The 24,271-nt window shown below is 54.7% G+C and overlaps 2 protein-coding genes across 2 annotated transcripts; both read left to right on the forward strand.

Annotated features, from left to right (window-relative positions):
- Positions 1-4,636: 4,636 nt before the first annotated feature.
- LOC133906818 (tryptamine hydroxycinnamoyltransferase 1-like) lies at positions 4,637-8,223 on the forward strand. Its single transcript, XM_062348833.1, has 4 exons — positions 4,637-5,763; positions 7,802-7,934; positions 8,064-8,114; positions 8,182-8,223. The coding sequence occupies exons 1-4, from the start codon at positions 4,637-4,639 to the stop codon at positions 8,221-8,223; spliced, it is 1,353 nt and encodes a 450-aa protein (XP_062204817.1).
- A 47-nt stretch (positions 8,224-8,270) lies between these two features.
- Positions 8,271-9,643, forward strand: LOC133906317 (uncharacterized). Its single transcript, XM_062348185.1, has 2 exons — positions 8,271-9,220; positions 9,327-9,643. Exon 1 carries the CDS (start codon positions 8,286-8,288, stop codon positions 9,162-9,164), a length of 879 nt encoding a protein of 292 aa, XP_062204169.1. The 5' UTR covers positions 8,271-8,285; the 3' UTR covers positions 9,165-9,220; positions 9,327-9,643.
- The last annotated feature ends 14,628 nt before the right edge of the window (positions 9,644-24,271 follow it).

Genomic DNA, 24,271 nt, shown 5'->3' on the forward strand with positions numbered 1-24,271 from the left:
CATGGCAATCTCAGTTGCTTTGTGGAGGATTGGCGCCAGGACTGTGACGTTGACATCAATGACCTCACCATTGACGTCGGCGGCCCGAGGCAACCCGATCTGCTGTCTAAGCTGCACGGTAGCGACGACAAGAAAGACACGTTGCGATGACTGTCGGTGGCATACCCAACCATTTTTTTGAAAAAACTTTATTAACTCTTATTGTTTCACTAAGACGATACAACTGTATAAGAGCATACTCCATGCCTCTGTCCCATAAAACAAAGAAAATACACAGTGAATAAAAAGAACAAAGGGAAATCACACGCAGGAGCAGGCTGGCTAAATAGATGGGTGCTCAAGCTGATGTCTAGAGCCACATCCATGTCTGATGGAACGATCTCTGACCACCTGCTCCAACCTCATACACGCCGCTGCTACCATATCTATAAGTGCCAGATGTCGGAGCACAGATCAAGAACGGAGCTAATATGTATATATATATATATAACCTACAAAGAAGAATGATTAAGCGTCATAATAAAAACAATGTAGTTTTTACATAGCCACAATGATCAACAAAGAGCCGCCGCCCCAACCAGTATGTGGTCTTTCATATTTTTACTAAGGCTCATAAGCCAATTTCCCATCATGTGGGATATACTACGGGGTGGGTAAATGTTTGAAGCCACATAGAAGATGAACCATGCAAAACGAACAAAACGGCAGTAAAAAAAAAAGGTGCTTAATCGTCTCATTTTTATGACAAAGCAACACTTCTGACTACCTTACCAGTTTCTCTTTCTGAGATTGTCTTTGGTTAAAAGTACTCCTTGCCGCATGTAACACATAAATTTTTTGATTCTGGCAGGAATTTTTAATCACCACGACTATTTATTAACATTCGGAACGTCTATGTGTTTTAGGGCACGGTACAACGAGTTCACTAAGAATTTGCCATTTTGAGTCAAATTCCAGTTGAACTCATCCCACTCTTAAGTTAAACTGAAGTTGTGGAGTCTTGACATGAGTTCATTCCAAGCGATCAACCTTTGGTCACTCAGATTTCACTGGAAAGATATCATAGGATGGCTTGTCTGTAACACCTAAGCAACAGATTTTTGTTTGTGGCGAACTATATTAAACAATCCAGGGTATTTGTCACAAAGTGGAGAGTTCTCCAGTCATGTGTCTTCCCAAAATCTAATCTGAGAGCCATCTTTGATAGTAAAGGTACCGAAACATAATAGTTGATGTTTCACCTACATCATACCTGCCCAAAAGTGGGAATCTCCTAGTTTCCACTGAACCTCTGAAAGAGTTTTGGACCCTAAGTATTTATTTCTTAGCAGATTTTGCCAAATCCCCTCCTCATTGAGGAGTTTGAATAACTATTTGAATAGTATAGAAATGTTTTGGACTTCTAGGTCTTGGATTCCTAATCTGCCCTGTTCTTTGGGTTGGCAGATGTTCTTCCATTTCGCTAGGCGATATTTCTTTATGCGATTGTCACTTTATCAGAAAATCTAGAGCAAAAGTGATCTAGTCTATGAAGAATCCCCGCGGGACTAGGAAGAAAGACATCATGTACATAGGAAGGCTAGTGAGAACCGAGTTGATTAGGACAATCCTATCACCCGAAGAGAGATGCTTGCATATCCAACCACTTAGTTTTTTAGCCAAGTGTTCCTCTACTCCATTCCAATCTGAATTTCCCAAATTTTGGTAGTGAATTGGGATGCCGAGGTACCTTAGAGGTAGCTCCCCCATCTCACATCCAAACAACTAGGAATATTGATCTGCGACTTCCTGCGCTGCCCCCAAAACAGTAAAGCTCATTTTTATGGAAGTTAATTTTGAAGCCAGAAAGTTGTTCAAACGCACTAAGTAAAAGTTCCAGGTTCTTTGCCTTTTTCCAAGTCATGATCTAAGAACAAAATTGTATTATCCGCATATTGAAGGATAAATAGCCCATCATCTGAAAGGTGCGGGACAATTTCGCTGATTTGGCCCCTTAATTTAGCATGCTCAATTGACACTACCAACATGTCTGATGTAATGTTAAAAAGTAATGGTGATAAAGGATCACCCTGGCGCATGCCTTTTTTGGTTTGAAAGAACGGTCATGTATCGTCATTGACTTTTATGGTGACACTTCCTCCCGAAATGAAGCGCTCCACCCAAGAGCACCATTTAGGGGAAAACCCTTCATTCGCAATGTCTGTAAGAGAAATGGCCATTTGACTTTGTTATATGTCTTTTTGAAGTCAATTTTTAAAATAACCTCATTCGTCTTTTTATTATGAAGTTTATGGATTGTTTCATGCAGAATTATAACCCCTTCAAGAATGTTTTGCCCCCTTAGAAAAACAGTTTGGGAAGGCCCAATTATTTTGTCAGCTAGATTGTTCAGGTTGTTGGTTGCCACCTTTGTGGCATCAATGCTATTTACTTGCTATCTAGGACCAACTACATGGACGACAAATTGGAGGTGGTGGTTCCTGTTGATGTGAGGGAAAAGACGTTGTGAGGAGTAGCCGAGCTTGATATCCAGAAGAACTTCATTTTCATGCTCCCACCTACTGCGCGAGTGAGATCTCCAAAGTCCAGATATCTGAAGAAGATTACAGGTAATTAACTCTTTTTTTTTTTAAAGAAACTTTATTAACTCTCATCGGTATATCAAGCTGATACAACCGCTACATAGCAAAAAAGCAAGAAAGTGTAATAAGATGCCAGGGCACATAGGAAAAAAAATGGAAAGTCTAACAAAGATGGAAACGCCTGCTCTCATATGAGGTTATTCTGGTTGGGCTTAGATACGAAGTCTAGATTGTCACCCAAACTGAGTAGAGAGCTCCTTAGACACCTACTCCAGTCTCGTACATGTCATAGTAACCAACTCATAATGCTCATGCTGATGTATCATAGATCATGAATGGAGCCCGTGTGTACTAGTAAAAATAACATATAAAGAAGAAACATATTTCCTTTTGTTAAAGATAATATATACTGTTACTCTGTGTTTGCGTATTTGTGTGTATAGAGTCATATGAAGGCTCTGCTTGTCATGTTGAACATCTGCTTGTGAAAATATGAACTATGAGGTGCATGTGAAGGAATTGGGGAGCAGAAATAGGTGTGGGAAGAAGCATGTATGGCAGCATATCAACCTATAAGATGCATGGATGGCAGATTGTGTCCAGATGGGAACCGGTGACCACAGGATGCTCACATTTATGAAATAGCTATATATATTCTTGACATTGGTATAGAGGTCGAAACTTGTACTTTCATCATTAAAAAAGATGCAGGATGTAAAAAAATATTGGCAATCGAATTTGTTGATGAATTGATTTAAGGAAACTATAGCTATGTTAAAGGAGGTATCTGGATTGTGTTGATTGCATCGCAGGGGAAAGACGTGCAACTAGGTAGGCACTTCTTTTGTAATCCGAAGGAGGATAAGAAATGTATCAATAGGAACCTTCAATTCTGATGATTAGATGGAGAGACCTTAGTTAGTAAAATTTTAATCCTGACCATTTGAATTAGTCGTAATAGTACTATCACCTCGCCACCCCGTCCACCAACCGCCGCCAACGCATGGGTGGCCTTCCCTCTAAGCCTAATGGCATCCAACTCCGAAACCCTAACCCTATCGGGCGACGCAGTGATGAGCAACGTTTGCCGGATCGAGTCGAGGACAACAGCTGCATAGACTTACCGGTTTGGTCGGCACGGTGGTGAATTAACCTCTGGAGAGAGAGGGAAGGAGAGAGAGGAAACATGGCTCTATGGAGAAGAAGCACATGAAGCGTTGGATGGGGATCCAACGGACGAAGACATGGATTGAAATTTTGCCGTTTTCAGGCAACAGTGAAGGAGACTTTACGCTGTAAATTAGGCGAAATGGAGGTAACGATGGTTGAGGTATGAACCCGGCTTAGCAAAGGAGTGAAATTCATTCAGATGCCGATCGGAAAATGGAAGGGCTATGTCATACCTGGTGATTCTTTCCTTTCCCTTGGATCCATCTCCAACGAAAGCTGCGCGGTGCGAGGAGTGGCACACAAGTTTGACCTCTCTCATGCACGTTGCCACGTCACCTAGTATTAGTAGGTATCTTTGTCCTCCGTACAAATGAGATGAACATAAGCAAATTCTATAGAAACTTATTCAGAAATATTCTCGTGAGATCTTATCTATCTCATAATTCAATGGCTAGGCTGAAAAAGAGAGAGAGTATAGATATGTATTATCACAGTGAGAGGGACTTTTATAGAACCAGATTCTATAGCTTCCATTGCTTGCCATCTTGCATGAACGCCGCGCCGTACAAATGAGACTGCTTGCCGTGCACCAAGGGACCGGTACGTACGGCCAAAACACCATGCAAACACTCTAGTCTCCTCTCTTGTCTGCTCGCCGTTTCTGTCGACAAGAGTTCGGCAAGTCATGAGCATTGCATGCATGCAGCGCACCTCCGTCTGTGCCGTGCTGTGCTGTGCTGTGCACACATTTACGAGCGAGGATCCACAGATCGATGCATGGCGAGCTTGACACTCGAAATTTAACGGTTGCGAGTGCAAAGATGTACATGTTCACGTACGTACGTGCACTATATATAGATACCGTCGGTGTCAATATCATCTGCATGCACTCCTTAGTACTCACGACACGTACACACACGAAGACAGAGGCTCCGTACGTGCTTTCAGGTCTCACGCCAACTAAGACGTGCAAGCTATCTGCATGGAGACCATGGACGTGCAGGCGCAGCGGAGCTTCGTCGTACCCGCGCCGCACCGTGTTCGACCTCGTCGCGCCGACCTACCACGTCACCGTCCTCTTCGCCTTCTCCCCACCCAACCCCACCGACGACGTCCTCATCGACGCTCTGGCCGCCACCCTGCCGCACTTCCCGCTCCTCACCGCCCGCCTCGAGCTCAGGTGCCGCCCCGACCATCCGCGACGACGTCCGTTCTTCGTCACGGGCAAAGGCGGCGCGGGTGCTCTCGTCGTGGAGGCCGCGGTGTCGTCCGCGCTCTCGGACCACCTCCGGCTCGTGCCGTCGCCGGACCTCGCGCTCCTGCACACGCCGGTCGACAAGGGCACGCCGCACCTGCTCCAGCTGCAGATCAACCGCTTCGCGTGCGGCGGCCCCGTGATCGCCTCCTCGGCGCACCGCCAGGCCGCCGACGGCTACTCCATGTCCACCTTCTTCTACGCGTGGGTCGACCGCCCCGTGCCGTACGGACCGGGAGGTCTCGTGCCGCGTTGTCCGCCACGGTGCGAGTTCGAGCACCGCGGCGCCGAGTTCTTGCCCCTGTCATCGCCGCACAAGAACGGTGCAAGCAGCCGTCAGGCTCCTGTCCGCGTCGACCCTTCCGAGATCACCAACATGCTGCTGCATTGCACGAGCGGGTTCGTCGCCAAGCTCAAGGCCCGAGCGCAGAACAGGTACACGACCTTCGAGACCGTGTCGGCCCACCTCTGGAAGAAGATCACGGTCGCGCGCGGGCGGGTTGACGACGCCGCGCACACGTCGCTAAACGTCTCGGTCAACGGCCGTGCGCGGCTGGGGACGGACGCCGTGCCCAGGGGGTTCTTCGGCAACGTCGTGCTCACGGCGAAATCCTGGACGAGCGCCAGGGACTTGGCCCGCGGCAGCCTCGCCGACGCAGCGGCGCTGGTTCGCGCCGGCGTCCTCGCCGTCGACCGGATGTACTTCCAGTCGTTCATCGACTTCGGGGTGCTGCACGGCGACGAGGAGCTGGAGCCGTTCTGTTGCCTACACAATGGATTGAAGCATCGATGGCAGCATCAACAAATCACATATCGACAAAAAGTACTGCATGATAAAAATAAGGGGGCAACAATTTATCACTCAAGGAAAGCTTCCAGTCGACGCACCAGGACCATCCATTCTCCATCCGATGGCTGTGTGCAGTTCTTCTTCCACCACTCTCTTCTCCGACGCGACAGCTTCCAATACGAGCTCATCGTGATGCCCCCACCTCCCACCCGCTTGTGTCCATTCCCAGCGGCGTCCCCATCACCGGGTCCGTCACTGCCACACTAACCCATCGGCACGTGACGCCTCTGTCCACAGGTGGTCTTCCCGCCGCCCTGCCGTCTTGCCTGCCACCATCATCTGTCCTGCCCACCTCCCCTAAGCTTCCTTCTAAACTTGGAATACATGGAACCCCACCGGAAAACCAAAACCCTAAAGCCCACCGCTGCTTACTCGCCAGCGATGCACGTTCACATGATCGACTGAAATTGATCTTGCCTACCGCCCTTGAAGCCCTTCATCTAAGCTCGGAGATCACAGGGGAGGACCCCTAAAACCCTGATAGCCCTAAAACCGGCAACCCTAACTCTAAAACCTCATTGGTGCCAGTGCGTGTTCACATGGTCGGTTGAGACCTCGCTCTATTTCAGTCAAATAAATCATGGACGATTATGTTTGCACTTTGATGATTAGTTGATCGATCACCTTGCCTTCTAGTCTAGTTTTGTTGAAACATGTTAATTTCAACTAGTCTATAAGATACAAACTTTTTTTTTTCTTTTGAGATCGTCCATCAAATTCAACACTCTCAAAACTCAGTCGGGCGCAGTCTGAAAGCCGCGAAAGCAAAACTTTAAGCACAACGATTATTCCACCGCCATTCGCACCGAATTCCCATGGACAATATATCTGAGCCCTGATCCGGTTCAAATTTCAGTATGAGCCATGGGTTTCACTATTCCTCTTCAGTTGGTTTCGGCGGTTCTTCATGTTACAGAGTCTCCATGTTACATATGCCTGATTGGTGATGAAATTTGAGTCTGATGCGATGAAACTGAGGGCTTTCTACTTATTTTCCCTGCGGCAGTTGCTTCTATTATTATTATTTTTCTAGTTTCTGTTATATTTTTATTGGAAATTTCACTGTTGGGCTGTGTACTTGAGAGCTGATTGGGCCGGCCTGTTTCTCGTCGGGTGTTTTGGCCCGAGCCCTGTCGTCGGTGTGAAAAGGAGCCGCTCAGCTCTAGGGTTTTCAGCTGGGGGTGTCTCCGGTGGATAAGGATGAGGCTGGCTGGGGATTGCGGCGGCGGCGAAACTACCCTGCCCGGTTCCCTTGGGTATGCGGTTTTGGGGCGGATTCGTCGGCCAGGTGACGCGGCGTGCGCCTCCCCTTCTTATGTGCCTCCTCCCTCTCTCTGGAACTTGGTTTTTGAGTCTGTGATTTCCTCACTCCTCACTGACTCTTTTCCGGTCTGCTCTGAGCTGATTGAACCCTAATCTGTTGGGTGATCGATCTGATTTTGTGTGGGCCGGGAAGAGAAATCTGTTGGTGGCCGGAGCTGCACGGCTGCAGTTCAACCGCGCGTGCAGTGGCAGCGTGGAGAGGCTTTGTATCTCCGATCTCCTTCTCTCCGTCGGCAACGGCGGGTGCTAGGTTTTCTGGGACAGCGGCTATTGAGTCGTGCCTAGCCTCACTTCCTTTCGACTTTGATCGAAGTTTTGCTGTGAGTAATCTTTCTTCTATCCCTCTTTCTATTCTTGCTCTGTGATGATTGTGGTTATCTGAGATTGGGCTATTTGTCAAGAATAATAGCAATAGAATTGTGGTTATATGGATGAATGAGCTGCTGTATCGCAATCGATTAATGGGCTGGTGATGGTTCTCTGAGGTCTGTTATTGTCCATCCTAGAGATGGCAATGATCTTGCAGGCGGCAGAGGGTAGTCTGAATTTTGTTATTCTCTGTTCAGAGATGGCATATCATAGTCTTTACTGGGTAAATGTAATGATTGCAATATTTGATAGATTTCTCTACCTGTACACCTGTGCTAAGTCTGATACTGGGCATTTCAGTCTGTGTGAGGCCTTCTGTACTGTTGCAGCTCATTGTCCAGTGACTTACTTTGATACAATGTCCAAATTCTTTCTGCTAGTTGAGGTCTTAACAATAGCCCAATCAATGATGAACTTTGTAGAACAATTTGGGAGAAAGACTCTTGAGTCTTGGAGCCAATTGTCATGTAATAATCTGAGAGTAAATTTTTATCATCCTTTATTCTGCTGTCAGTCTGTTGGGATAGTTGCTCAATTGCTCTGCTATGCAAATCAGCTAATTAAGGTACACATGTTGAGCATTGTAGTTGCTGTCTTTATCCTATTATGCAATTACTTTACTCTGTGTTCAGATAGCTCAGATTCCTGCTATTTTAATTGTCTCTATGGAATAATGTTCATGCTCTATTTACCACATATTATTCAACAATCCAGAAAACCTAGTATTGCTTCGAATATGGCTAGTTCTGGCTCCTCCACCTTACCTCCGTCTTCCTCGGACGCAATTAAGCCTGAGTGCTTTGATGGGACCGGCTTTAAGCGCTGGCAGGCCCGGACGAGGCTGTGGTTGATGGAGCTCGGTTTATTCTGGGTCCTCAACGAAGAGCCGCCCGCCCCCCAGGGGGAAGCCGTGCTAGACGAGGTTGAAAGAACGCGTCTTGACGCGTTAAGGGCCCGTTGGGAGAAGGCAAATGCTTCTGCCCTGGCACGTCTCTTGGCCGTTCTGTCGAACAGGCTCTTCGACGTCTACGTGAGCTTCGGGGAAGCGCGGAAGGTGTGGACGGAGCTGAATGACAAGTATGCAGAGAGCGACAACGACAACGAGTCCTTCATGGTGGCAAGCTACCTGAACTTTCGCATGGGAGATGGCAGATCAGTCATGGAACAAATCCATGAGCTACAACTGATCGTGCGGGACTTAGGCCAGTATGGCTGTGTCCTCCCGGAGAACTTTCAGATTAATGCCATTCTGGCCAAGCTGCCCACTTCTTGGCGTGACTTTGTCACCGCACGTCGGCATTTAAAGCAGCGACTGACTCTTAATGAGCTCATTGCTGCGATAAATGTCGAGGAGAAGTCCAAGGCAGGCTATGGTGGGGGGAAGGTGCCCGCTCAAGCAAACCTTGTCGAGCACAAGAACCATCCTGGCAAGAATGCGAAGAAAGAGAATACCAAGCCTGGTTTTTCGGGACCGAAGGCTAATGCAATGAAGAAGAAGAAAAAACCCGAGATTGTCTGCTACGTCTGCGGCGAGTCGGATCACAAAGCCAACAGATGCCGCAATCGTAAGGGCAAGGGGCCAACACCTGAGCAGCAGAAGGCAGCCAAAGCCTAAGTGCATGTGGCGGTTGCAACGGCCAATGATACTGGCAAAGGCGACTCCACTAGTGGGTATGTACCTGAGGCCTATATGGCAAATTCACTAATAAGTTGGTGGATTGATACAGGTGCTACAAGGCATATTTGTGCTGATCAGACGTGTTATACTTCTCTTCAGGGCGCAGATGGTGGATCCGTACTGATGGGGAACGGGGTCTCGGCAGCAGTACGCGGAGTAGGACAAGTGAGCCTGAAGTTGACTTCTGGCAAGACTCTTGTCCTGAAGGACGTACTGTTTGTTCCTGCCATGACCCGCAATCTACTCAGTGGATCGATGTTGTGCCGGTAAGGAATAAAATTAGTCTTCGAGTCGAATAAAGTAGTGATGACCAGGTGTGGGTCGTTTGTAGGGAAAGGCTATGATTGCGGAGGCATGTTCCGCATTTCTATTCTTGATAGCTCTGCAAACATTTTCTATTCTTCGTATTCTAATGAGAATATTGACATTTGGCATTCTCGCTTGTGTCATGTTAATAATGAAGCAATTGTGCGTTTGAGCAAGATGGACCTTATTCCTTCATATAAATATGATAAGAGCCATAAGTGCGAGGTGTGTGTGCAAGCTAAGCAGCCCCGTAAACCGTTTCATACGGTCGAGGGGAGAAGCACTTCGCCACTTGAGCTGATTCATTCTGATCTTTGTGAGATGAATGGAATTTTAACCAAGGGTGGCAAGAGGTACTTCTTTACTCTCATAGATGATGCTACTAGGTTCTGCTATATCTATTTGCTGAGAACAAAGGATGAAGCATTAGAATACTTCAAAATCTATAAGGCCGAGGTGGAAAACCAACTGGGGAAGACAATAAAAAGACTGAGGTCTGACAGAGGTGGGGAATATATTCCCAGGGATTTCTCCGAATTCTGTGAAGAAAGTGGCATAATCCATGAATTTACGCCACCATACTCACCACAGGCCAACGGAGTAGCCGAAAGAAAGAACCGAATAATTTGTGATTTGGTTAACACCTTATTACAAAGTTCTGGTATGGCTAACTCATGGTGGGGTGAGGCTGTTCTCACAGTAAACTATGTCCTGAACAGGGTCGCTCCTCGGAATCGCGAGGTAACCCCTTATGAAGGATGGAAGGGGAGAAAACCGAATCTGTCCTATCTTCGCACATGGGGCTATTTGGCTAAAGTTCATATTCCCCTGCCGAAGAAAAGGAAATTAGGACCAAAGACTGTCGACTGTGTCTTCCTAGGATATGCACACCACAGCACAGCCTATAGATTCCTGGTGGTCCATTCCGAGGTCTCAAACATTGCCGTTAACTCGATAATGGAGTCTCGGGATGTGACATTCTTTGAGCACATCTTTCCGATGCGAGCAAAGGAGATTAGTTCCCATGATCTTTTAGTTGATAACCATGTTCCTCAGAGTGTTGATGACACGGTTCCTGATCTGGAACTTAGGAGGAGCAAGAGGCAAAGAACTGGAAAATCACTGGGAGATGACTTTGTCACCTATGTCGTGGATGATGAACCGCGAAACCTTTCAGAGGCATACGCTTCACCAGAAGCGGAGTACTGGAAGGAAGCAGTCCGTAGTGAGATGGATTCGATCATCACTAACGGAACCTGGGAGTTAGCAGACCTCCCAGTTGGATGCAAGCCGGTCGGCTGCAAATGGATCTTCAAGAGAAAGCGGAGACCCGATGGTACTATAGAAAAGTACAAGGCCCGATTAGTGGCTAAGGGCTTTACGCAAAAGGAAGGAGAGGACTACTTCGATACTTATTCTCCTGTAGCCAGATTACCTACTATCCGTGTGCTCTTAGCACTGGCAGCTTCGCATAATCTCCTTGTGCATCAGATGGATGTCAAGACCGCTTTTCTTAATGGAGAGCTGGATGAGGAGATTTATATGCAGCAGCCAGATGGATTCGTGGTAATAGGACATGAGCGTAAAGTATGCAGGCTAGTCAAATCCCTGTATGGTCTCAAACAGGCCCCTAAGCAATGGCATGAAAAGTTTGATACTACACTGACTTCGGTCGGCTTCTGTGTTAATGAAGCCGATAAGTGCGTGTATTATCGCTATGGTGGGGGTCGAGGTGTCATTCTGTGTCTATACGTGGATGACATATTGCTATTTGGGACAGATATGGAAATGATTAACCAGACTAAGTCTTTTCTATCTCAGAACTTCGATATGAAGGACCTGGGAGAAGCTGATGTAATTCTAAACATCAAGCTCATAAAGGGCGAGAATGGGATAACTCTCTGTCAATCCCATTATGTGGACAAAATGCTTACACGTTTTGATATGATAGACTGTAAGCCTGTAGCCACGCCCTATGATCCAAATATTAAGCTGAAGAAGAATGTAGGTCATGGAAAAGACCAGTTAAAGTATTCGCAGGTGATAGGTTCTCTTATGTACTTGGCCAGTGCAACTAGGCCTGACATCTCATATGCAGTATGCAGGTTGAGTCGTTATACGTCCAACCCAGGAGATGATCATTGGATAGCACTGGAGAGGATTCTCAAGTATCTGAAGGGGACAAAGAACCTTGCGATTCACTATTCTGGCCATCCTGCAGTCATAGAGGGATTCAGTGATTCCAACTGGATCAGTGACTCGGATGACATGAAGGCTACGAGTGGATATGTTTTCACTCTAGCAGGTGGAGCAGTATCTTGGAGGTCATCCAAGCAGACCATCCTTACTCGCTCCACGATGGAGGCTGAGCTAGTGGCACTAGACTCAGCAGCCGTAGAGGCAGAATGGATTAGAGAACTCCTTTCTGACCTGCCGATATTGGATAGACCAATTCCGGCTGTTCTCACCTACTGTGATAACCAAACCGTTCTGGTTAAGGTCAAAAGTAGGAAAGATAATATGAAGTCTTCGAAGCATATAAAACGGCGACTCAAGTCGCTTAGGCATGCACTAGAGACGGGTGTAATCACTGTGGATTATATTCAGTCTGAAAGGAACCTTGCGGACCCTTTCACCAAAGGAATGGCTAGAACAGTCATTCAGGCAGCATCGAGAGGAATGGGATTACTACCCACTGAAAAGATTCACACCGGCAGTAACCTATCCTAGAAGATCGGAGATCCCGTGAACTAGGCTCTAGGAAAACAAGCTGTGTGGATATAAGAGCAAATCGATCCCATTTGCTGTTATGCTCTTCTGTAGGAGAGGCTGAGCTACTAGCTCTTAACGAATTCAGTGCCGAATGGCTATAGATGTCGTTCTACAGGACATCTAGGAGAATTCACCTATATGAGTGTGATTGTGTGGTCGCAATTGTAGAGAAGGAGGGTACTTCTCTGTGTGACACTCATGAATTAGATACCTGGACATGACCTTAAGTCCAACCCGGGAACTAAAAGCATGGCAGTTGTCGGTGTATTAGGAACCAGGGGTCCCTGAATCCCGAGACCGGGCCGGCCATCCGCCACATGTCACCACGCCGCGAGGTCCACCCTGCAGGATAAGAAGAAACTAAGTCCCGGGGGAAGGTGCTCGGGGCCGTAGCCTCTAGGTTCCCGAGCACCCCAGTTCCCCGATGATCCGCAGAGTCCAAGTACCGGAGCGAAGTGCTCGGAAGGATTCTCGCCTACCCCCGAGTACTGTATTCCCCCGATGATCCAAACAGCCGAAGTGCTCGGGAGAGAGTGCTCGGGGCTGCACGTGGCAGCCCCCGAGGACTCGGTTCCCCGAAGGTCTCCCCCAAGTGCTCGGGAGAGAGTGCTCGGGGCTGCACGTGGCAGCCCCCGAGGACTCGGTTCCCCGAAGGTCTCCCCCAAGTGCTCGGGAGAGAGTGCTCGGGGCTGCACGTGGCAGCCCCCGAGGACTCGGTTCCCCGAAGGTCGCCCCCAAGTGCTCGGGAGAGAGTGCTCGGGGCTGCACGTGGCAGCCCCCGAGGACTCGGTTCCCCGAAGGTCCCACCGAAGTGCTCGGGAGAGAGTGCTCGGGGCTGCACGTGGCAGCCCCCGAGGACTCGGTTCCCCGAAGGTCTCACCGAAGTGCTCGGGAGAGAGTGCTCGGGGCTGCACGTGGCAGCCCCCGAGGACTCGGTTCCCCGAAGGTCTCACCGAAGTGCTCGAGAGAGAGTGCTCGGGGCTGCACGTGGCAGCCCCCGAGGACTCGGTTCCCCGAAGGTTCGCGCAAGATCGTCCGACGACCCGAAGGGTCCCATCGTCGGGGTGTCAGCGAGTCAAAAGCCCAAAACCGCATTTAATAGGCACGCGCGGCCTGACACCCTGACATCCTGACATTCTCAGCTGCCCACGCCCCAGTGTCAGACCCTACCATGCACTGGCAGGGGGGCGTGGGTTCATTAAATGCACGGGTCCCGTTCCATTTCATCCGGGTGCCTCAGGATAACGTTGCCAGAATCGAAGCGCTCCGCCCGCCACCCTGTCCTGGCAGAAAAACAAGACAGGGTGGGCGCACCGGGCACCTCTGAGGCTGCCCGGTGGGCCCCCTTAATGGTGCCCGAGGGCATCCACAGTGGCGGGTGGTCGGGTGCGCGCCGCATTTTTCCACCGCCCCCGTCACTTCGCCAAAACGGAATGATGACGCCTTTCTCCGTGGCGCCTTGGCGTTCGTGCCCCCTCTTTCCCATTCTGGATAAGTCGAGGTCGGCGTGCATATAAAAGGAAAGAGAGCGAAGCCAAGAGACAGAGGAAGCTAGACAGAACGAGATCAAGGGAAGAGACCGAAAAATCAAGGTGAACAAGGCAAGAAAGCCCCGACAACCCTCAAGAAGCACACAAGAGCCTCAAGCTCTCGGTAGATGGCTCACCCCTGTAACCAGATACATCCTTGAAGAATTCCCTTCAAGGAGAGATATAACACTCACACAGGAGTAGGGTGTTACGCCCTCGCGCGGCCCGAACCTGTCTAAATCCCGGTGCGCCCATCTTTCTTGCACTAGGACGATCATCTCCCACCAGTCACTGCATTTCTTTCCGTTTCCCGCTTATTTCCCAAACAAGCTCGTTCAGGATCATCCCCCCGGCCGAATCTCTATAAAGGGGTCTCTCGGGATCCCTGCGACAGGAGTTCATCCTCCGACAGCTGGCGCGCCAGGTAGGTTGGAATATCCCTGGATTTGTTCGTTTGTTTTTTTTTACAGGAAAAGATGACTAGTGGGCACCGTCTCCAGCGTTCCGGCTCCACTTCCAGTGACGAAGTGCTGCCCGACGCTCGGGAGAGCCCAGTCGCTGCTGCGTTCCATCAGCAGCCGCTATCCACGTGCGTGGTTTTTCCCGCTCCAGGGAATCAAGGCGCTGGGCCCAGCAGGGCCGCCGCCGCCGCTGCTGATGCACTTTCCGACCCCCAGCAACAGGTCGGGACCCCGGCCGCCAGGTCCGCCTTTGGACCACGTCGGGTGCCATCTCGGCGCAGGCTCACTTTCAGCGAGGCCGGCCCGGGGAGTGCGCTGCTTGCAGCGCATGCTCTCCTCAGGCACCCGCCCGTTCAAGCCACGCCGAATACTCCGGAAGGCCGGTGTTTACAAGATGTCGTCGCTTTGGTTGGCACTGCTCGCCGCCAGGTGCAGGCCGGGAGTCCTCGCACCCTTTCCCAGCGTGGTGCCGCCAGAGCCGGTTCCTCAACGGGCAACGCCCGCACGGGCCGAGGGGCCTCCAGGCGGAGTGCCGCCCCCCTGGCCGTGTCCGAAGCCCGGGACCTCCGCTTGCGCCTTGACGAGCGGAGGGGCCACGAGGACGCCCGAGTTACTCTCGAGCGCCAGCGGGAGGCCCGGCAGGGGGTCGGGGCAGAGGACCAGGCTTCCTCTCTCCCGGCCCAAGGCCACCGGGAATCCCCGGCTCGCCGCCACTCGCCACCGAAGACCCCTACTCGTGCTGCGGGGTACGGCACCGGCTGCCGTGCCTTCACCACCGAGCTCCGCCGGGTCAGGTGGCCTTCCAAGTTCCGCCCCGAGCTGCCGGAGAAGTACGACGGGTCCATCGACCCCGTCGAGTTCCTCCAAATCTACACAACGGCCGTACAAGCGGTCGGAGGCAGCGAAAAGGTGATGGCAAACTATTTTCATGTTGCCTTGAGGGGCTCCGCCCGCTCTTGGCTTATGCACTTACCCCTAGGGTCTATTAGCTCCTGGGATGACCTGTGCCACCAGTTTGAGGCCAACTTTCAGGGCACGTTTACGCGCCCCGGTTTGGAGTGCGAGCTCCACGCCATCCAACAGCAGGAAGGGGAGACGCTACGGCGCTTTATACAGCATTTCAGCCAAGTCCGCAACACTATTCCGCGAGTGGCCCCCCATGCTGTTATTGTTGCTTTCCGGCAGGGCGTCCGCGACGAGCGGATGCTCGAAAAGCTAGGCACGCACGAGATCGAGACCACTGCGGAACTCTTCGCACTGGCCGATAAGTGCGCCAAGGCTGCGGAGGCCAGGGCGTGGCATGCTCCTCGCCCCGCCTCCGACCAGCCAAGTTCTTCCCGCTCCGACAAGCGGGAAAAGAAGAAGAGAACGAAGCGCGAGGCCGCCCCCGTTGAGCCGACCCAGGTCCCTTCTCATAAGGTGCCGCAAGAACCCGACCGCCGGCAAGAGCGCCGGCCGGGCGTCGACCGACGTCCCTCCAGGGCCCCTGCTAGGGCTCCTCCTCGGGCCTCCGTGCCCACGAGGGCCCCGGCACCAGCTAGGGCACCGGCTCCCGCAAGAGCCCCGGCCCCTGGCCGAGCTCCTGCTCCAGCAAGGGCCCCCGCTCCCGCGGGGCCCGAGCCAGGTAAATGGTGTCCCATACACCAGACCAGATGGCACGACCTCACGGAGTGTCGTACGGTCAAGGGACTCGTGGAGCAGCGCCAGAGGGAGCGCGACGAGTCCCGCGGAGGAGGCGATGCTGAGGTCGCCCCCGACAACGCCGAGCTCGGCTTCCAGGAGCCCGAGCACGCCGTTGCCTTCATCGACGGAGGCGCCTACACACCTTGCTCACGCCGTGGCATCAAGGTTATGCGACGCGAGGTGTGCTCGGCAACCCCGAGCGAGGTGGCCGCAAGGCCCCTGAGGTGGTCGGATACTCCGATCACGTTCAGCATAGCTGATCACCCTACCAGTACTGCAGCCGTGGGGCGACTACCTCTGGTAGTGTCCCCCACTATCTGCAATGTTAAGGTCGGCAGAGTGCTGATCGACGATGGTGCCGGCCTCAACCTCCTCTCCAAGGAGGCTTTTGAGAAGCTGCAGGTGTCCTCCAGGCGCCTAAAGCCGTCGCTCCCCTTCTGTGGAGTGACCCCCGGGCACTCCCTCCCCCTCGGGCAGGTCGAGTTGCCTGTAACGTTCGGGAGCCGAGACAACTTCCGCACGGAGTGCGTCCTCTTCGACGTCGCGGAGCTCTCTCTCCCTTACAACGCCATCCTCGGGCGTCCGGCGCTCGCCAAGTTTATGATGGCCGTGCATTATGCATACCTTACGGTTAAGATGCCCGGCCCCGGGGGCTCCATCTCCGTGATCGCCGACTCCGGCGGCGCCGTCTCCTGCGCTGAACAGTCATACATGGCTCTGGTCTCAGCGCAGGCCGAGGTCAATGGCTCTACAGGGGGCCCGGGACCCTCTTCATCCAAACCCCGACTCGCCGCCGACGCCTCTGTTCCAACGAAGGAGGTCGTGGTGGGCGAAGACGCTACCCAGGTCGTCCGGATCGGCGGTGACCTGGGCAGCAAATAGGAAAGCGCGCTCGTCACCTTCCTCCGGGCTAACGCAGACGTGTTTGCCTGGCAACCGTCCGACATGCCCGGGATCCCTAGGGAGGTAATCGAGCATCGCCTGGTGGTGCATCCGGACGCCCGCCCAGTGAAGCAGAAGGTCCGGCGGCAGGCGCCTGAGCGCCAGGAGTTTATCCGCGAGCAGGTCAGCAAACTCCTCGACGCCGGATTTATCCGAGAAGTCCTCCACCCCGACTGGCTGGCCAACCCGGTCATCGTCCCGAAGGCCAACGGCAAGCTCCGCATGTGCGTGGACTACACCGACCTAAATAAGGCTTGCCCTAAAGATCCCTTCCCCTTACCTCGCATTGATCAAATTATAGATGCAACTGCGGGATGCGATCTTTTATGCTTTTTAGATGCAAACTCTGGGTATCACCAGATCCGCATGGCTGTAGGGGACGAGGAAAAATCTGCTTTTACCACCCCGGTGGGGACTTATTGCTACATGTCAATACCTTTTGGCCTGCGCAACGTTGGATCCTCCTTCCAGCGTGCTATTCGCATTACCCTTGACTCGCAGGTTGGTCGCAACGTCGAAGCTTACATCGACGATCTCGTGGTCAAAACCCGAGACCGCGCCACCTTGCTCGAGGACCTTGCCGAGACTTTCAACAGTCTCCGCACTACCCGCCTCAAGCTCAACCCGGAGAAGTGTGTCTTCGGGGTGCCGGCGGGCAAGCTCCTTGGTTTCTTGGTTTCTGGCCGAGGAATCGAGGTCAATCCAGAGAAGATCCGGGCCATCGAGCAGATGCGACCCCCGGCTCGACTCAAGGAGGTCCAGCGTCTCGCCGGCTGCATGGCAGCCCTCGGGCGCTTCATCTCCAAGCTCGGGGAGCGGGGGCTCCCCCTCTTCAAGCTTCTGAAGAAAACCGGTCGTTTCGACTGGACGCCGGAGGCCGAGCAGGCCTTCCGCAACCTAAAGAAGTACCTCACTTCGCCACCCGTGCTAGTGGCTCCCTCTCAAGGTGAGCCCCTACTGCTCTATGTTTCGGCCACACCTCAGGTCGTGAGCATAGTGCTGGTGGTGGAGCGCGACGAGTGTTCAGGACCAGGTGCTGGATCCCAGTTCCCAGAGGTCCCTGACCACTCACCTGTCCTCGCGGCTCCCCCTGGGCAAGGGGTCGAGCCCGAGCACACTGCTCCTCCCAATCAGGGAGTTGAGCCCGAGTGCCCGGCCAGCCCCGACCGTGCCGCCAAGCCTGGGGGCTGCGGCAGGTCCCCGGGTGGAGCCGCCGTCCGGGCTCGCCGGGTGCAGCGACCGGTGTACTTCGTCAGTAAAGTCCTCCGGGAAGCCAAGACAAGATATCCCCAGGCGCAGAAGCTGCTCTATGCCGTGCTCGTCGCTTCCCGGAAGCTGCGCCACTACTTCCAGGCGCACAAGGTTTCGGTGGTTACCACTTATCCACTGGGGCCCATTCTCCGGAACCGGGAAGGCACCGGGCACGTGGTCAAATGGGCGGTAGAGCTGGCAGAGTTCGACCTACACTTCGTCAGTCGCCAGGCAATCAAAAGCCAGGCGCTCTCCGACTTCTTGGCAGAGTGGACGCCCGTTCCCTACATCGTCCCGGAAGAGATCTCTGCCTATCCCGGGCACGACGCGCCCGGGTACTGGGTCATGCACTTCGACGGCTCCCTCTCGCTGAAAGGCGCAGGGGCCGGAGTGGTTCTCACCTCCCCAACGGGTGAAGAGCTCCGGTACGTCGTGCAGTTGCAGTTCCGCGCATCCAACAACATGGCGGAGTATGAAGGTCTCATCGCCGGCCTCCGGGCTGCGGTGGGGCTCGGGATTCGTCGCCTCCTGGTCAAAGGGGACTCCCAACTGGTCGTCAACCAGGTGTCTAAGGAGTACCAGTGCACGGATCCTCAAATGGCGGCGTACGTGACTGCGGTCAGGAAGCTGGAGAGGCGTTTCGATGGCCTGGAGTTGCGGCACATTCCTCACCGCGACAACGCTCTGGCCGACGAGCTCTCTCGCCTGGCCTCCTCACGTGTGCGCGTCCCTGCCGGAGTCTTTGAAGAAAGACTCGCACGGCCTTCCGTCCTGCCTGCCGAACAGGATGAAGGGGAAAACCTCGAACTCAATTCAGGGGACCCCGGCGGTGCCCTCAGTGGGAAGCCCCGTCAGCGCGCCGCCATCCGGCGAGTGTGCTGCACCCGCCGAATGTTCTCAAGATGCCTCGTGGATGTCTGACATCCGAGGGTACTTGAAAGAAAAGTTCCTACCCGGGGATGAGGCGTCTGCCGAAAGAGTTGCTCGGCAGTCCAGACGCTATGCCATAGTAGATGGGGATCTCTACCGGCGTGGCGCAGGAGGTGTCCTCCTGAAATGCATCTCCCGGGCAGAAGGCGGCGATCTTCTCGCTGAAGTCCACGAGGGCGAGTGCGGTGGCCATTCATCGTTCCGCACGCTGGTCGGGAAGGCCTTCCGGCAAGGTTTCTACTGGCCTACAACTCTCCAGGATGCTTCCGAGCTGGTTCGGCGCTGCAGGGCGTGCCAGTTCCACGCAAAGCAAATTCACCAGCCAGCTCAGGCTCTTCATACCATTCCCCTGTCATGGCCTTTCGCGGTCTGGGGTTTGGACATTCTGGGTCCATTCCCCCGAGCAATCGGGGGCTATGCATACCTATATATCGCCATCGACAAGTTCACCAAGTGGCCGGAGGCGGCCCCAGTCATCAAGGTGACCAAAAACACGGCGCTCCAGTTTATCCGCGGTATCACCAGCAGCTTTGGCGTCCCGAACCGGATCATCACCGACAACGGCACCCAATTCATAAGTGCCCTGTTCGGGGACTATTGCGAAGACCTTGGCATCAAGCTCTGCTTCGCCTCCGTCGCTCATCCTCGGAGTAACGGGCAGGTCGAGCGCGCCAACGCGGAGATACTGAAGGGCCTCAAAACCCGGACCTATAACGTGCTCGCCAAGCACGGGAAGGGATGGGTGGACGAGCTGCCAGCCGTGCTATGGGCTAACCGGACTACGCCAAGCCGCGCCACCGGGGAGACTCCGTTCTTCCTCGTTTATGGCGCCGAGGCAGTCCTCCCCTCCAAGCTCACTCTGGGCTCCCCTCGAGTGCATGCATACTCTGAGGGTGAGCAGGAGCAGCAAAGGCGCGACGACGTGGACTACCTGGAAGAGCGCCGGCGGCGTGCCGCCATCCGGGCGGCTCGATACCAGCAGAATCTGCGGCGTTATCATCTGCGCCATGTCCGAGCCCGGTCTCTCGAGGTGGGGGACCTAGTTCTCCGACGCGTCCAGTCGCGCGAAGGAATGAATAAGCTGTCCCCTGTGTGGGAAGGTCCCTTCACCGTGATCACGGTCCCGCGGGCAGGTTCTTTCAGGTTGGCGACGGAGGAAGGACAGCCACTCCCGAATCCGTGGAACATCGAGCATCTCCGACGCTTCTACCCAAAGATGGTTGTGCTCGCGGATCAGGTCAGCAAGGCCGGGGGCTTCTCCCCGCCCAGAACAGTCCGAGGGCTCCGTCCCTTGGGTTAGCTGCTGTCACCCAACTTTGTAAATATTACACATTCAATAAGCAATCGCTATGTCGAAATATTTTCCTGAATTCCGTATGTTTAATCTGTCTGGTGAGGTGCTCGGTTGTGCGAGAAAAAGTTCGCTCTCTCATTTTCCCCGCTGATAAAAGAATCCCAATCGGTGTGCATGCGAGCAGTCACCACTGACTTACGTCCGGCATGGTAAGCTGTGGTGTTCGGTGTCGTGGCAGGCTCCCGGGCACTACCGAGCCTCAGGGTGCTCTGGGTAATCCCATCGCTCGAGCTGCTCGAGTAGTCCGGAGCTCAGGCCCCCGGAGCGGGCTGTCGGTGCCCAGTCTGGTCTGTCATACCCGGGCGCCACCAAACCATAGGACCTCTGGATTATGCCTCTGACCGCTCTTATCCACCGGTTCGGGTGTTCAAGAGGTCTCGGGTCGAAAACGAGAGCAGTCTATAGCAAGTACCGCACTAACAGAGCGCACCAGACAAAGAAATTCTATATTTTCTCTTAAGTCATAGGCTGGCAATCGCGAGCAGTTCGGCCGCGAGGGCTTCAATACCCCGGTCTCTGGACGGCCCCAAGGGTCCTCGGGTGGTCCTACCACTTAGGCATGGGTGGTCGAGATCACCCGACCCCGGGAGCCTCGTACGCCTCTGGGCACCCGGGCGCTCCGTTGAAAGAACCAAGTCCCCGGGCACCCGAGCTCGGAAGCACACCCCTCCTGGATCGGTCGGCCAGAAGGCCGACAGCTGTCCGGTGAATGGTTATGTTCAGACAAGTCTGTTTTCAGTAAGTTTATGTTCCCGAGTCATTCTCGGGGGCTCTCGCGTTTTAATCTGTTCGGCGAGGTGGTCTCCTCGCACGCAAAACCCTGCCGCGTGTCTACTCTTTCCCAGATCGACAGAGCGGTTTGTGGAAGGGAGTACCGCGCGTGCGGTAATGTCTGATCGAAGCCCTTCGTGGTGGTCGTGGTGTTCGGTCCGCTTTTAAGGACCCCGAGCACTACCGAGTCCTCGGGTGCCCTGGGTAATCCTATCGCTCGAGCTGCTCGAGTAGTCCGGAGCTCAGGCCTCGGGGGCGGGCTGTCAGTGCTCGGTCCGGCCCGTTTTAAGCCCGGGCACCACCGGACCACGAGGACTCTTGGTCACATTCTCGCCCGCACGTGTCTCCCTTCTACTAACTGAGTGGTCGCAAGGTGAAAAAGTGTTCACTAGGCACGACGTGTTCCGAGCAGGATCGATCTATCTCCCGGGCAAGGAAGTCTGTGTCTTTGTTTCTTAACTTAGGCAGTGCGGACTCGCAAGAGCTCGAAGGCTGATTACGCCAGCAACAGCGATCAGGACAACTTCATCCTCAGGGACGGGAAGGTCGGGAACGGCCCGACTGAGTACTCCCCGGGACTTCAAAGTGAAACACCAGAAGAAACATCAAACACTCAGAGAAACTGGAGTTGCGAGCCCAAGGAAAAGTTGCCATTAATATTCACAGGATATATACAAGGCATTTTCTAAGGGTTCACTCCTATCGAGACAACAAAAGAAAAAAGGCTACAAAAGATCTAGTCGGCGGCAGAAGCGTCGGTTGAATCCTCTGAGTCGTCCCCGGGGGCTGGCGGCGGCGGCACCTCTCGCCTAAAGCCGGCCGCCACCATGGCGGCGGTACTCCGGACCGCTACCCGGGCGGCCTCTCCCTCAGCCTCGACCACTCCCTCCCGCGCTGGCTCCAGCGGGAAGTTTGGGTCCCTACTTCGGTAGCAGGCCAGGACGTGCTCGGCCACTGCATGTGCCAAGCCACGTCCCTCCCGGGCGGCAAGTTCCTGGACTGCCCAAGGCAGGGCCTCGAGGCGCTCGCAGACCTGCTGCAGCCCAACACTTGTCGTGCGGGGCCGTCGCCCTTCTCACCTTCAACGAGCCGTCCGAGACCACCCTTCTCTACGGCCCGCCGCATCCGCCGGAGTATGTCTTCCAGCATATGCTCAAGGTTAACCCGCGAGACAAAAGTGGTCTCGAGCTTCTCCTTGGCGGCCCGCAGCTGCGCCTCAAGTCCCTGGTCCCCGGCGGGTCAGCTCGGCTTGCCGCTCCTCCGCCGCCTGCTCCCGAGCTGCAACTGCCACCTCCCTCTCCTGCGCCTGCCCCATCCTGGCAAGGGCCTCGGCAGCTTGCTGCTTCGACGCCTCGGCCAGGCGGGCGGCGTCTTCTCGTTCCCGCGCGGCTTCTGCCCGCACGGTCTTCAAAATTTCTTGTTCCCGCGCGGCTTCCGCACGGATGTCTTCTAGGAGCTTCTGCTCCCGCGTGGCCGCCGCACGGGCCTCCTCCTGGGCGCCCGCCAGGTGCGCCTTCTCCAATGCTAGGCGGGCGCGCTCGGCCTCGAGCTCCCTCGCCTTAGCGTTCACCGCTGCGCCCAGCCGCCCAACCGCTACCTGGAAGCCTTCAATGGCGGCCAGGAAGGGATCGGCGGGCTGGCCGGGCGCCGGTGGGGCCCAGGCCTCTCCGCAGAGTGCCTCCGGGGGGTCCGAGCTCTCTACAAGGCCCTGCCCCGTCATCCGCCTTGGGCTCTCCGCGCCCGGGGTAGGTTCCGCCGGCGCCGAAGACTCGGACGGCGGCCGAGTTCCCGCATCGGCCGCCCTGTCCGCCGGCCCCGGCAAAACATCCATTTCCACCGTCCTCCGCCCTGGTCTCTCCACGCCCGGGGTAGGTTCTGCCGGCGCCAAGGATTCGGACAGTTGCTCCGTCCTCCTTTCGACCGCCGCCTCCGCCTCTCTCCCAGTGGCCGCCACGACAATAGGCGCCTCCGCCGTTCCTGTGCCCGTCTCCGTCGACACAGCCGGCGGGATCGGCCCTGGCCTTGGCACCCGCGCCTTCTCCGTCGCAGTGGCGCCCGCGGCCGGCCTACGGGAGACAGATGAAAAATGTCGAAGCTTAGTTCGGGCCAGAAATGCCCAGGAAAAAGCAAGAAAGGAGACTCACCGATACTGCCACTTAGCCGCTGGGAGCCTGAAGTCCGGGTCCGACGCTGTTGGTCCGGATTCCTCCCGCCGCCTCTTCCGCTGGGGGCTCGGCTGAACCCCTGCGCGGGCTTCGGGCGCCGCCGTGCGGGCCTCGTGTGCCGCCGTGGGGGTCTCGGTTTCCGCCATGCGGGTCGCAGGCGCCGGTGCAGGCCCCATCCGCACCAGGCGCGGCTCCAGCACCGGAAATGCCGCTGCTGCCGTGGGCGACGGCGGAGAGTCTGGCACCAGGATCAGGGCCCGGGGACGCTTCCCCCGATCTCCCGGCGCCACCTCTTCGACAATTTCGGTGGCACCCTCCTCCCTAGGACGGCGGTTGCCGTCTGCGACGGCCCCTTCGCCAGCCCGCGACGAGCTGCCAGCGACCTCCTCGCCAAGTAGCTCCTCCAGCCCGGGGAGTTCGGAGGCCTCGGGACTCCGGCTTCTTGGCCGGTCCACAGGCCCCTGGGCGTCGAACTCCGGTAGCCCCGCCATAATGGCCACCCGGTTGGGGTTGGCGCAGAGCGCCATCTCCGGCCACGGGAGCTCCGTCCGGCCCATGTCCTCCGTTCCGGTGATCACCCTTGTCATCCCCCGCAGTTCCGCCTGCCCCAGATCCCAGCTCACGCCGATCTGGGTCCTGGTGATGTCCTCCGGCCCGGTATAGAACCAGCTCGGCCGGACCCGCTCTCGCAAAGGCGCCAGCCGACGGCGCAGGAAGTCCACGACCACCATAACGGAAGTCAGCCCAGACTCGCGCAGCTCCAGGATGCGCTCCAACACCGGCTTCAGCCTCGCGTCTTCTGGCGGCGGCGCCTCCCGCGTCGATCGCCGAGGTTCCGCCGCCACCGCTGGCAGTTCAAGGCGCTCATGGGGGTCGACGT

The sequence above is a fragment of the Phragmites australis genome, chromosome 23 (genome assembly GCF_958298935.1).
Source record: "Phragmites australis chromosome 23, lpPhrAust1.1, whole genome shotgun sequence".
NCBI classification, from domain to species: domain Eukaryota; kingdom Viridiplantae; phylum Streptophyta; class Magnoliopsida; order Poales; family Poaceae; genus Phragmites; species Phragmites australis.

What these genes read in the sequence shown, in the direction of transcription:
- LOC133906317 (XM_062348185.1), top strand. Translation starts at nt 8,286, where the DNA reads ATGGCTAGTTCTGGCTCCTCCACCTTACCTCCGTCTTCCTCGGACGCA.
- LOC133906818 (XM_062348833.1), top strand. Translation starts at nt 4,637, where the DNA reads ATGCACTCCTTAGTACTCACGACACGTACACACACGAAGACAGAGGCT. An exon ending in AATTCTTTCTGCTAGTTGAG is followed by an intron (nt 7,935 to 8,063) that starts GTCTTAACAATA and finishes TTCTGCTGTCAG; the next exon opens with TCTGTTGGGATAGTTGCTCA. An exon ending in ATGCAAATCAGCTAATTAAG is followed by an intron (nt 8,115 to 8,181) that starts GTACACATGTTG and finishes CTCTGTGTTCAG; the next exon opens with ATAGCTCAGATTCCTGCTAT.